Consider the following 14,485-nt stretch of genomic DNA (forward strand, 5'->3'; position numbering starts at 1 on the left):
TATCAAAAAGAACGTTTCCAGCTGTTGCACAAGTCAGTATCACCATGCGCCCTACAGGGTAAAGTACGCATTGAACAGCTGTCCATTTAAAAACACATTTGATAACCTCGCCCATACAAAGGTTAAGAGAGCAAATAGAAGGACTAATAAACTCACATAGAACCTAACCTAAAGAGCTGCTGATCAACCAGACGTAGAACCACAGTGAGATCAAATCAAATGACTAATTGTGTTGATGGATGACTCAAACTCTTAAGCAAGCAGAGTGTAACTGAGTGAGAAGGACAGCTCAGGCTGTTTACCAGGTATTTGGTAATAAACTTAAGTATTTTTGTATTATACCTTTTACTCGTTGCTGTAATGAAAAGTCAGGGGATCACCACAGTTATGACACTTCGGCCTGAGGGGAACATGAAGGTCCATCCAGTAGTTAGGGCCTCAGGTTTACATTAATATGTACTGGCTCTACTGGTACATGTTTCCAAGCACCTCTTTTCACCTTCCGTCTGAAACCACAACCGGAAACTCCCTCTGGAGGGAACACAGGGATTTGATCCTCTGCAGACCATTTACATGCACACTACAGGAAAGGGAAACCTCTGTTTTTGAACAGCCAACAAGCACAGGTTTTTTTTTAACAAAGAATAGTATTTTTATAAATGAAATGAAAATTAGAATGAAAGAGGGCCTTTAAGTGCCATTTAAAACCAAGACATCCACACTTTTTGCTCCCATTACATTGGAGTCACCCTTGGGTAACTATTACATCATTCACACACAGCAACATTAAACCCCAGTGTAGGCAAATCTCCAGAAAGTGAGTACAGTCTTGTCCAGCTCCATGAAGATTGATCGAGCCAAAACTGAAGCCCAAACAGTGATGTTTATCTTTGGGACACAGCCAGGGAGAGAGATTTATAAACCTCACCGTCTAAGGCTTTCTGTCAATATGTAATAAGTCTCAGCAAGAACAAACTTCTACTACTTCAGGTTCATAGCAAGGTTCCACTGACACTGATCTGATGAGGCATGAACTAAATGCAGCCTTCATGCCATCAGCCACGTCTCCTTTGTCCTAAGCACACAGGTTAACAGGCAATATTCATCAATAGGAACATAAATATACCTTCTTGTAAGTTCTAATTCATTAGGCTACTGAAAATAAAATGTTTCTCTACAAAAGGGTAGCACAAAGATTCCACACAAGGAGACTTATCAAACAAACACCATTAAACATTTTGTAATACTCTAGCACCCGTTTCCAAACTGCCTCTGGCAGCCTGGATGTTTACAGCTCTCAGCTCTGCTGCAAGTGGAAGCTGTGCACCTTATACAATCTTAAAGATTGGAAGGCTCTTGTGAAAGTTAAGATGCAGGTATTAACCAAGCTGAAGGGGAAATCTTGCACTGAGCAAGATTACAACCCGACTTAAAACATTATCTGAGAATATATGACCATGTAAGAGTTTAATAGCTCTCCCCTCCCCTCCTATTTAAACACTTTTTCCTTCATAACGTAGTTGTGATAATGAGTGTTAAAGCCAGCACATCAGTTCACTTATTAATTTGATGAGAATAGCTACCCTATATACTTTGTGTATATGTTAATAAGCTAGTTGCAAGCCCATGGCTAATCCTCTCTTTGGTTTGGAAGCTTTCATTATTGTGAATAAATATTGGGTTTTGCGCTGGAAGCCAGTTTTCCAGGTCTCAGGCTCGAAAATGACATTCCCAGAAGAAATGACCATAACTTCACTTCTAAAAAGGGGAAGATTATCATCTTTTTTCTCAAAGGAACGATAAACCTGTGAGTTGGATGTAGAAGAGTCAGAATCAATATAGAATTTTTTCATTTGAAAGCAAATTACTTATAGTGAAAACCACCCTTGGATGATGGGATAGTAGACTAAAAGCTTTAAGAATCCAAACTATAACATATAATAATTTTTAAGAGAGAATTGGAAGAAAAACCCCACTTCTGGGGTCATTTGGGTGCATTTTCCATATCTCTGGCCCACCTAGGTCGATGTTGATGATTGACATCTCTTTTTAACCGTTAGAGCCAATAGAATCGAAGGGAAGTTCCTAAAATCCATCTAAACATTATCCATTGGAGAATGAGTGATGCGTAGCCAGAATGCCCCGGAACCGGAAGCTGTCATACACTCTCGTAGCAGCTAATATGAAATCTCCGTTATTGACATAAATATGAAGATGGATTATCAGTAATCATTTCAAAGCGACACAGACACATTGGATTAACCTATGGATTAAACTTCAGCAGCGTTTTTATCGTTTTAATGCCATTGAAGACCACTTTTGATCAGAAAACCATAAAGTTAAGAAATTTTTAGCCATTTTGGCTCCTTAAAGCTAATATTTGTTGTTGTTTGTTGTCGTTTCGCCGCGAGTTCTGAACGCTCAGTGATGATACTTAGACTCTGTGGAATCTCAGCTTGCTAATCGATATCTTGTTTGTGCAGATACGATAAGTAATAAGGGTATTTTAACTTGAGTTCTGTGCTAAGTGTGTTAGCATTTTTCCATTCCGGGCTAATTCAGAGCCTTTGTTATTACCCTTATGTTTTGTTTTGCTAAAAATTGTTAATATTGTCTGAAAGCTGAGTTTCTTCCCGTGAAGTGGATATGACACATTCATAGTTTGTTAAATGTTAAGAAGCCCTCAGAAGCTGTTTCTTACAGATGTTGCGTTTTTCCCCCGTCCGCGGGGCCGTGGGGTTTAACTGGTTTTAAGGAAGACGCTGTGCTATTGTTTAGAAAAGTTGACATTCTTTTAATATTAAACATATATAATCTCAAGATATATATATAAATTAGGGCTGACAGTCGACTAAAATATTTAATCACACGATTGTCCATAGTTAATCGCGATTAATCGCACATTTTGTATCTGTTCTAAATGTACCTTAGAGGTATATTTTTCAAGTTTGTAATTCTCTTATCAACATGTGAGTGGACAAATATGCTTTATGCAAATGTTTGTTTATTATCATTTGATCAATGACAAATATTCTCATGAATGTTAAACACAACAACCTCTGAACATTACAAATATTCGCCTCAATTCAACCTGGAACCTCTCTCATACAATACAATATTACTGTGTGTGTGTGTGTGTGTGTGTGTGTGTGTGTGTGTGTGTGTGTGTGTGTGTGTGTGTGTGTGTGTGTGTGTGTGTGTGTGTGTCGGCGCAGTTGTGGGCGAAATGCCGCTCCTCTGTTTTCATAACTGTCAAAGCATGAGACTGAAGTTCCCACTGTGGGTCAAAATAATGCGCTGTGACCCCGAGGTAACTCTCCTTACTGAGTGAAGTCCAATAGTCTCCGGTGAGTCTTTCTTAAATCCTCCTCTACTTTCGCTGTTTGGACTTCATACAAGTTGTGTATTTTCGACACAGTTGTGGCTCTGGAAGGCAATTCATAAGTGCAGTCGTTGGATGCGACCCGAATTATATCACGCAGCCCCTCGTCCTCCACAATGTGAATTGGCCTGCAAGCTGTCGCCACCCATTTAGCGATCTTTGTTGAAGGTTTGCTGCTCGTAGACGTGTCCAGGCATCTCCTCCGCACACTTTCAAGTGTGGTCTGTTGCAAGCGGGCGGCAGGAGCGGGGCTGTCGGCATCAGCAGTGTGCTTGGATTGTATAAATGGTATTTTAAACTCGATGCGCTCTGAAACTACGGGGCGGCCGAGGACAAAAAATGCACATGCGTTAATCGCGTTAAAATAATTAGTGGCTTTAATTATTTTGTTTGCGTTAACGCGTTAACTTTACAGCCCTAATATAAATACAAATGTTCTCCCCTGCCATACTTTAGATTTAAAGCGTTCTTTCTTATACTAATACTAACATACAAAATGACATGTGGTGTAGGTTATATTCATATACACACATTCTATAAATACATTTCCCTGTTTATTATACATTTAATTATTCCAGGAAAGAAGAAGCATGGCAAGTTAAAAAATGATGCTTCAAATTCCTTCTCTTGCAGCATTAATATAATTGATTTCAGCCAACACTGTTCTAATGCTGGCCTCATTACTCCGCATCTGTTTTGTTCTTTGTGTTTTTGAGGAATTGTTTTATAATAATTATTGCATTTTTTGCATTGGGAAAAACCACTGCACAATCCAATGGCATATGTCTTTTGTTTCTATTTTACTCAAACGTTTTTTTTAATGCATCATAAGATAAATAAGAAATATTGTTACAGCCACTCCCATCAAAAACCTCTCCACAAATGTTGTCTCCAAACCACAACTCCGCCCACGACACAATATGTGAGAAGCATCTCTTCATAGACAAATTGTGTTCCCCTTTTCAGTGATTTCTAGAGAAACTGTTCCTTCTGAAGAATACATACAGTTGCAAGATAAAGTATGTGAACCCTTTGGAACTACCTGGATTTCTGCATAAATTGGTCATAAAATGTGTTCTGATCTTCATCTAAGTCACAACAATAGACAAACACAGTCTGCTTAAGCTAAAACCACACAAACAATATGTTTTTATGTTTTTATTGAACACACCATGTAAACATTCACAGTGCAGGGTGGAAAAAGTATGTGAACCCTTGGATTTAATAACTGGTTGACCCTCCTTTGGCAGCAATAACCTCAACCAAACGTTTCCTATAGTTGCATATCAGACCTGCACAACGGTCAGGAGGAATTTTGGACCATTCCTCTTTACAAAACTGTTTCAGTTCAGCAATATTCTTGGGATGTCTGGTGTGAACCGCTCTCTTGAGGTCATGCCACAGCATCTCAATTGGGTTGAGGTCAGGACTCTGACTGGGCCATTCCAGAAGGCGTATTTTCTTCTGTTGAAGCCATTCTGTTGTTGATTTACTTCTGTGCTTTGGGTCGTTGTCCTGTTGCATCACCCATCTTCTGTTGAGCTTCAATTGGTGGACAGATGGCCTTAAGTTCTCCAGCAAAATGTCTTGATAAACTTGAGAATTCATTTTTCCGTCGATGATGGCAATCTGTCCAGGCCCTGAGGCAGCAAAGCAGCCCCAAACCATGATGCTCCCTCCACCATACTTCACAGTTGGGATGAGGTTTTGATGTTGGTGTGCTGTGCCTTTTTTTCCTCCACACATAGCATTGTGTGTTCCTTCCAAACAACTCAACTTTGGTTTCATCTGTCCACAGAATATTTTGCCAGTAGTGCTGTGGAACATCCAGGTGCTCTTTTGCAAACTTCAAACGTGCAGATCAGAACACATTTTATGACCAATTTATGCAGAAATCCAGGTAATTCCAAAGGGTTCACATACTTTTTCTTGCAACTGTAAGTGGGAGCTTTTTAGTGGAAAGAAAGACAGAGGAAATGGGAACAAGAGAGACAAATACCTTCATGCAACACGTCTTGTAATGTGACTCTCTCCCTTGAGATGGCGATGTCTTTCACTTTAGCTTTGGCCTCCATCAGAGTAACACTCCTCAGGTCATTCTTCTCAATGCGGAGCGATGGGTAACCTGTGCAGAGGGAAAAACACAGACATGACCCAAATGTAAACAAAGCCATTTAAAATGGATTGACAGGTTTTTTAACCTGGATTAACACTGCAACACAACCTGGGGAACGTCTGCTTCACACACCTGTTGACACATTTCATACTACAAGAAACATTTCTTCTTAAACAACCATAATCCCCAGTTTAAATTCTTTGAACTCAACTAATTACAAGAAACAGAGCCAGCAGGACATGTACCCCGCACATGTTGCATCAAAGCAACTTCATGCAAAGTCCTTTATTACAGCACCTCCATTAAATAACCTCCCTGTGTACTCCGTCAGTAGCTGCTGGCTTACTGAGGTAAAGTGAGGTATAGGCTGTAAGAAACACACAAACACAACGTTTATCTGCACACATACGGAAAAAAAGTGAATGAGTATCAAACAAGTCTGTGGTTGGATCAGACTCAGCTAGGCTGAATTGTGAACAGCTACTGGACAGACTGTAGATACAAACAAGAGAAGATAGAAAACTCTCGAGCGACAAACAACACGTTTTATGCTTGATATAGAAGCATCTAAATCCAGACCTCATCTGGGTTCAAAGAGGCAGACATTGCAACATACATTATACGTTGATTAAAAGTTGAAACCTGCTGTATGGGGCAAACTGTATAGTAACACACCACAGGTCAATGCTGCCCCCTGCTGTTTAGATGTGAACTATTGTTTGTTTACAATAAATGATAAATACAGTAATTACAAACCTGTAAGATACTGCATAGAGCAATAAGTACAATTACAAACACTATGAAAACTAATACCTGCATATATGGGGGACTATAGAGTTATTGTGATAGAGGCTGGTTATATACACGGAACCAAAACAAATTAAATAAAATCTGAACACTGCCTAATCCGTACTACATAACTGCACTTTATAGTATGTCCTTTATGCAGTTAAGCTAAAACAAAAAAATATATATAAACTGAAAGCCATTTTATACTAATAGACAAGGACACCGTCCTTATGAATCCCACAGTTAGCGTGTTAGCCTTTCTGGCTGCCTATCCCAGCTATGATCACATTGTTGTTACAGGGTTTACATGAGCACATAGAAAATGGTTTATATACAGTATCTTCCCTGTATACATGGTAATACTAGTATTCTTGTAAGGCTAGCGAAGTTGCGCATTGATGTTTAAAAGCTACAAGAAACGTTAAAACTATGACGATACGGCGTACAGAGAGGAGGTCGAAAAGGTGCTCCATAGAGAGCATCCTGACCTTCTACAGGTGCTCCATAGAGAGGATCCTGACCTTCTACAGGTGCTCCATAGAGAGCATCCTGACCTTCTACAGGTGCACCATAGAGAGCATCCTGACCTTCTACAGGTGCACCATAGAGAGGATCCTGACCTTCTACAGGTGCTCCATAGAGAGCATCCTGACCTTCTACAGGTGCACCATAGAGAGGACCCTGACCTTCTACAGGTGCACCATAGAGAGGACCCTGACCTTCTACAGGTGCTCCATAGAGAGGATCCTGACCTTCTACAGGTGCTCCATAGAGAGGATCCTGACCTTCTATAGGTGCACCATAGAGAGGATCCTGACCTTCTACAGTTGCTCCATAGAGAGCATCCTGACCTTCTACAGGTGCACCATAGAGAGCATCCTGACCTTCTTCAGGTGCACCATAGAGAGCATCCTGACCTTCTACAGGTGCTGCATAGAGAGGACCCTGACCTTCTATAGGTGCACCATAGAGAGGATCCTGACCTTCTACAGGTGCACCATAGAGAGGATCCTGACCTTCTATAGGTGCACCATAGAGAGGATCCTGACCTTCTACAGGTGCACCATAGAGAGCATCCTGACCTTCTACAGGTGCACCATAGAGAGGATCCTGACCTTCTACAGGTGCACCATAGAGAGGATCCTGACCTTCTACAGGTGCTGCATAGAGAGGATCCTGACCTTCTACAGGTGCTCCATAGAGAGGATCCTGACCTTCTACAGGTGCACCATAGAGAGGATCCTGACCTTCTACAGGTGCACCATAGAGAGGATCCTGACCTTCTACAGGTGCACCATAGAGAGCATCCTGACCTTCTACAGGTGCACCATAGAGAAGATCCTGACCTTCTACAGGTGCACCATAGAGAGCATCCTGACCCTCTACAGGTGCTCCATAGAGAGCATCCTGACCTTCTACAGGTGAACTCTACTCCCAGCAGCTCAGGAACAAAGTCCTCAGGATTATCAAAGACCCCCATCACCCCAGCCACAAACTGTTCTGTCTGCTGCCGTCTGGCAGGCGGTACCGCAGCATAAAACCACTAAAACCACCAGACTCAGGGACAGTTTCATCCCACAGGCAATAAGACTATTAAACACCTGAACTAAGAACATCCATAAACATTAATCTGTTTGCATCTAGCCAATTATTGATCTAATATATCATATTGATAATCATTGATTAGCAGTAAGTAAGGGGTGGGAATTAATAAGCATTTGCTTCCTCCTGCTCCCTTTCGGACACTTATTATTATTATTATTATGAATATTTTTTTGTTGAATATATAAATATTATTATGAATATTGATAAATACTGTATTCTAACAATACGGTATTCTGTTTTTCACATTTATTATTTTGTATTTGTTTTTTGTTTTTTTTAAATCTGTTCGAAATAAAGATGAAAATGAAATGAAATATTCCATTTACTTGTATATAGACTTTTCTTGCACTATTTCTATTTTATTTGTATTTACATTTTTGCACATCTCAAAACATTCTCTTGCACTATGTTATCTGTTTTATGTCCTATATATATTCATGTTGCACTGTTGGAGGAGCCTGTGACTTACATTATTCATTGCCATATCTACACTGTAGCTAGTGTGCACATGACAATAAAGCCGTGAATCTTGAATTCTGTCCAGTCGCCCAGAGAGTGTACCATAACATTTCACTGTCCCTGCCTCAAGGCCCCCTGATGAAAGCATTGGCAGTATAACAAGATGTGTGTGTGTGTGTGTGTGTGTAGCAATACTCAATGAAACATACAGGAAAGCTTGGACTCACTGGGAAGTGAGATCCAAAATCCGTCGTGGAGATTTAAACAGATCTCTGATATAAAATAAGGCTGAACCTTAAGAAATGACTGAAACAATGAACTGTTCCACACAATAATTCCGGGGACTGATTTATTGATTAGTAGAATATTATTCCATGCATGGGGCACTATGAATGTTAGTAGGAAGCAGGTGAGATGAGTGGGGGGTCAGAGGTACAGTATTAAATCAAACAGTGTGAAGTTCAGAAAACTATGAACAAAACATGGTTAAAGTGTTCATAATGTTTTTATGTGCACATGACGACATCATGGTTAGAGTCTTAAGTCGTCTCTGCAGCTTCACGGGAACTTACTTTTGGTTTCATGAGGGGGGGCACCGGGGTTTTGGAAGGAGGAGGCAGCAAGCTGGAGAATGGGTGCAGAACCAGGGTGATTGTCTGATGACAGGATGGGGGGGGGAGAGAGTGAGAAAGAGGTGATTTAATGGACAGCTCACTCAAATCACAACATGACCCGAGTGAATGTATGGATGTTTACTGTAGTACAACTTCAGATTACACACACACACACACACACACACACACACACACACACACACACCCACCCCACCCCCCCCCCCCCCCCCCCCTCCCTCTTTTATGTTCACCTTGCTTATGTTTTTTGTCTGGTCCTACAGTTTTTTACTTTTTGTTTTGAATATCTTATGAAATGTAAGGTGACCTTTGGTGTTATGAAAGGCACCTCCAAATAACATTTATTATTATTATTGTTATTATACCTTACCAGTATTAAGATTAGTAGATCTAAATTCATTTGTAGGGTGTTTGAAGGATGGCTAATAAAAACATTCAGTCTGGTAGCAGTTGCCTTTATGCTCCCAAGAAATAGTCCCTTACACAAAGACAAATAGCTGATTTATTTTACAAAATAGACAAAGAAGACACAAACAATAAGATGTCCTTTTATGTGCTGGACAATATCCCCTTGGACATATGAACGCTGCGTCAATTTGAAGGAAGTTATGGATTCAATAAATGTGTATTTTTTTCATGAATTCAACTTCCTTTATTAAATATAACTTGTTAGTGTATGCGTCCATTTGTGTGCAAGTGGGAAAGCAAAGCACAGTCAAAATGTTTTTGAAAGGCTAAACACAAACAAATTGTTGTCTACAAGAGAATGTAGTAAGATAAACATCTACTTTTTATCAATGCTTTTGGACTTCTGGATGCTCTGCAGCTTTGGGAACGTCTGAATCTCAGAAACATTCCTACACATGGAATCTGGAATACTGGAATACTGGAATCTAACTCTACAAGTAGTATAATACTAATATTGTTAGTGAAGCCCGATCTTATTCTGCAACTGTGCAGAAATACTAGCTTCAAACAGAAACCAAAAGCTGTACAACATCCAACTGTTCCTTCAGAGTTTGAATGACACCGTTCTGAATAAAGCTTTGAACTTTTGTGTGCAGCCATATTAATTCAAGTTATACATTACAGAGTTACTAATAATCATAATGGGTGCCAGCCAAGCCACCTATCACCCCCACCAACCACTTAATAAGAACTGTGCTGGAGAACGAGTGCTACAGTGAGATTCACTTTCTGTCTGGAGAATTTTTCTACTACGGTTCTGGGGCCTCATGTATAACACCGTGCGTAGGATTCACGTGGGAAGGTTGCTTACGTAGTAGAAATCCGAAAAATAAGTCCATACATTTTCCGATTCACCGAACATTGCGTACCGGAGAGGAAAGTGCGTACGGCACTTCATACGCCGGTTTCCCTTTATAAATCACAATCGACTCGAAATGCGGTGCAGCTTTTGCGGGCTTCACGTAACACCCATATTTGCCTATAAATAGTCAAAGAAACGCCCATTCATTCATTCATTTTGACTGACTGAATGGAGAAGATCGCAGGAAATGACGACAGAACAGCTAAAAAAGACATCTCACATCGTGTCAGATTTTGGTTATTTTGGGAAGGTCGAGATAAATCGTATTGTTTAGTGGATGCAGTTTGAACCAGAGTAGCAGCATGGAGGTCGGATCGTCACCAAAATAAATAAATAAGTGGTCCGAAAAAGTCTAATGACAAAAGAAATACACATAGCTTTCCTCAGGCAGTGTGTTTGTACCGGGGACAGGAGACACCCCCTTGATGAGAAACTGTAAGAAATGATCGGGGAACCCCTCCGGAGTGGAGTCATGACGAATGGATCTGAATTATGTTTTTTTATTTGGTGGTTTGTGTCCCAGCTGTTGATCAGCAACTATATATCCATAATCCACCAGTTAAAGGAAATACAACTAATGTGTTGTGTTATATTAGCTGTACAATTTACCACATATGGTGTTCTTAGTTTCCATACCGCCTGTGTTTTACAAGCGACTTGTCAAGTCTTGGCAAACGGCATAAAACACGATTAAACATGTATTAAACATATATAAAACCATGCTCGTACAACCTATAGAAATGCAAAACGGCGTCAGTTTAGGCGTAATTCTGTCCTCCTGCTTACCGCATCATTTATGAGAAAACATTTCATAACATTAACACAACATATTCCAGGTGGTTTTAAATAACATATCCGTATTTATGTATTTCTCCAAGTTATGTTTTTGTGTGCACTGAGGAGTCTCAAACAGGCATTTGTTAAATCATTTTAAGATTGGCCTTAATCAATTTGTGAAAATGAATTCTTCATATATGATAAATGAGAGGTAACATTTTATTTATGGTATTATTTCCACATATTTCTCTCCATTCTTCCTTCTGCCAACGGTGTCGCAGTTTCTCGTCTCTCCCGTTGTTTTGCTTAGGGTTAGAATTTTTGCATGGGTTAGAATTTGCATGGAGGACTGCACATTTTCCCGCCAAGTTAGTATTTTATAAATCGCAAACATTGCGTAGAATATCCCTTTATAAATGAAGCCCCTGAGCAGTAGCGTGGCGTGGGAAAAATAATAATATGAGGAAGCAAATAATCTATGTCCTTTTTTTTGGGGCGGGGTCAATGTAATAACGTAACCAGATGAGTTATTACAGCGCCCGATATCATTTGACAGAAATTTGTATCATACAGATGCAGGACTTGCACACGCCTAATAACACGCCTGTTATCTAACCGACAGGTCCGCACGCACTCTCCAGCCGAAACTCTCTCGTCTTATTAATTTATGCATTTTGTTATTAATTTATGCAGCCAACCCCCCACCCAAATGCATAAACAGCCACTTAATGCGCAGTGCAGATTCGGTAATGAATAAAAAATAAGCATTCGTTCACCAACTAAATCAGTTTTACGTTCACATCAAAGTATCAGTAAGCTATGTGTATGAAAAACAGTTATGTGCAGAAACACCACCTTCTCTTCCCTTCCCTCTCTAACATACACGGCAAGTGCAGCAGCACTCCTCGTCTCTGTTGCTAATGTTGCTACTTGCTCTGGGCAGTGATGACAGTACGAAGTTGATGCTATTTGATTGGAGTGAAGCCAGAGGGCGAGTGGCTTCCCTTGGCATGGCCCTGACTAATCACAGGTTGGCAGGGGCATGACGGTAGCCTCATCTGATTGGTCAATCCGTCAATTTTCTTTTAACCAAGGGATGACAATTTCGGCTGGCCTCCTCTCGACCATGACATGAGTGCAATCTACTGTTTCACCATAACATCTACAGAAGCGCTGTTTCACTCTTTGTAAAATACTCAATGAGAATGGGGGAGAGATGGCAGCAACACACAGCACAGAAGAATTACCGAAACTAAATGAAGTGTTTTTTTTATTTATTGAAATGATAACTACAGTCCGAAAAAACAGGGGAAGCCTGGCTTCCCTTGGCCTCCAGAAGAAAACGCCACTGGTTCTGAGGTAGGAGACAATGAATGTTTAGACTTAGCTCTTACTTTAACTTTGCTACTGTACGTCTGTGCTTCCTACTCTGTTTTAATTTGACATCAACTCCAATAGAAGACTACTTGGCTTCCCTTACGGCTCCACAGTTGGCCTGACACTTAGCTCTGAGAACATCACTCACACAGTAATAGGTCACAAGGGTGTTAGCAACTAAAGGACAGAGAACATCACTGCAGGGACTCTGCTCTTCATTACAGTCTTATGATGCTAGTTAAGCTATTTAGGTCATCGCAGTAGATTATTGCATTTGGAAAAACATGCACACATGGATGCCAGAGTAAGAAGAGAAGAAAACAACTATGGCAGACTGAATGTACTCCATGTTAGTTTGATTACCACAAACATGTTTGGAATGATGCTGCATCTTGTTACTATTTGCCTTTAGAAGAAAGAGTAAAATGCCTTACTGGTGACGGGGGCTGCGTTGTTGGGGGTGTCCGCCCTCAGGTACTGTGTGGTCTGTGTGGACGGCTGAGACAGGCCCTGCGAGCTCCCACTGTCACTCACACTGAACACACAGAAGAAGAGGAGAAGTTATCCAGAGGCACCAGGATTGTGTTTCAACAGTAGCTGGTAAACGCATTACTAAATGAAAATCCTTCCCATGTTCTGAGAAACAAGCTAGTTTCAAATCCAGTCATTTCAAAGTGAACATCACAACAAAACATGAATATAAGTTTGTGAATCCTGAGTCATTTCAGAAAAGAAGGCTGTAGAGTTCACAACAAGAGAATATTCTTGTATACCACAAGGATCCCATCATGCAATGTGATCAAATCAGACCACTTTGGCAAAACAACATTACAGCAACTAACTTTAGAGAGATTTCCATGGCAAAGAAGAAAACAGTCCCACTGTCCCGATGGCTAACCTCAAAGAATGAATAAGGGGCAACAGGGGGAGGATGTGCTGATCTAATTCACAGCTGATCACCTGCAGAGCTGCCTGCAGCCACCTGGAGTGGAGATTACAGGAACCGAACAGCGTGGAAACTTAAGTGTGGCTTTAACGTGATATCTTTCTTTTTGAGGAGATTATCTAATTTTGTTTGTCTTTGAACAGCAGAATTCTGCAGAAAATACTGACATAAGTTCAGCGGGGAACAGATAGGAGGCTGTAAATCTGCCGCTTCTTATCAGCTGCAGTTTAATACGTGTACAAACAAAAGAAACAGACCTGTCCTCCATCTCCACCCTTTTCATGCTGTGCAGGTGCAGGATGGCCAGGATGATGGCCACTAGGAAGATCACAATGCAGCAGACGCTCACACTGATGTAGAACACCTGGGTGGAAGTGGTGGGGGCGGTCACACCATCTACTGATGACAACAAGCCACAAATTATAAATCAGAATGGTGATGCAACAAATAATTCATTTAATTATCATTCAAACCTTTTATCTATAAATGACAGAAAATTGTGAAAAATGTATATTCCAGCTCTAATGGCGCATTTCCACTACAGGGCCTCGCTCGGTATGACTAGTCCTCGTTAGGCCAGGCTCACTTTATGCTGCGTTTCCATTACAGTTTAGTAGCTGGGGCAGTAACTATAGTAACGCAGTGTAGGCGGAGCCGTGACGTCCTCTTCAAAGCGAACCACAAAAAAACAACATCAGCCGTTAGCTGTTAGCACTCAGAGCTCACAGCTCCTCATATCTGTTCAGAAACTAGACAAAAGTTAAACAAGTACAAACCACAGACTGTGTCATGGCGAATACAGTCGCTGGTTTATTTATGTCTGTGTAGGCCAGGGCTATTCAATTAGTTTGGAATGTGGGCCGGTTGATGAAAATGATCCAAAGCAAGGGGCCGGGAAAAAGATGGCTTGAAATATCAGCAATCATATTACGAGCTTCAGGTACAGTAAATACTACAACAGCATAGTGGAGTGCATATATTTTGTTTAATTAAATCAAACAACATAGCTCCAAGGCCTTTATAGATCTAAATGGCAAGTTCAGAATTCAGAAGGCCTACATGTGAAGCTAAT

General features: G+C 40.6%; 1 protein-coding gene across 4 annotated transcripts in view; it reads right to left on the reverse strand.

Annotated features, from left to right (window-relative positions):
* Positions 1–14,485, reverse strand: part of ryk (receptor like tyrosine kinase) — a 72,942-nt gene that overhangs the window by 18,122 nt on the left and 40,335 nt on the right. For 2 of the 4 annotated variants that reach the window (XM_079677100.1, XM_079677103.1), the window contains exons 6-9: positions 13,671–13,812; positions 12,902–13,002; positions 8,924–9,007; positions 5,382–5,507 (exon numbers count right to left, since the gene is read on the reverse strand). In XM_079677100.1, the coding sequence (XP_079533226.1) occupies positions 5,382–5,507; positions 8,924–9,007; positions 12,902–13,002; positions 13,671–13,812 (453 nt within the window). The remainder of the gene's footprint in view (positions 1–5,381; positions 5,508–8,923; positions 9,008–12,901; positions 13,003–13,670; positions 13,813–14,485) is intronic. The other 2 variants (XM_079677101.1, XM_079677102.1) reach the window with 2 other exon arrangements.

This window comes from Notothenia rossii (assembly GCF_949606895.1).
Source record: "Notothenia rossii genome assembly, chromosome: 1".
Lineage (NCBI taxonomy): Eukaryota > Metazoa > Chordata > Actinopteri > Perciformes > Nototheniidae > Notothenia > Notothenia rossii.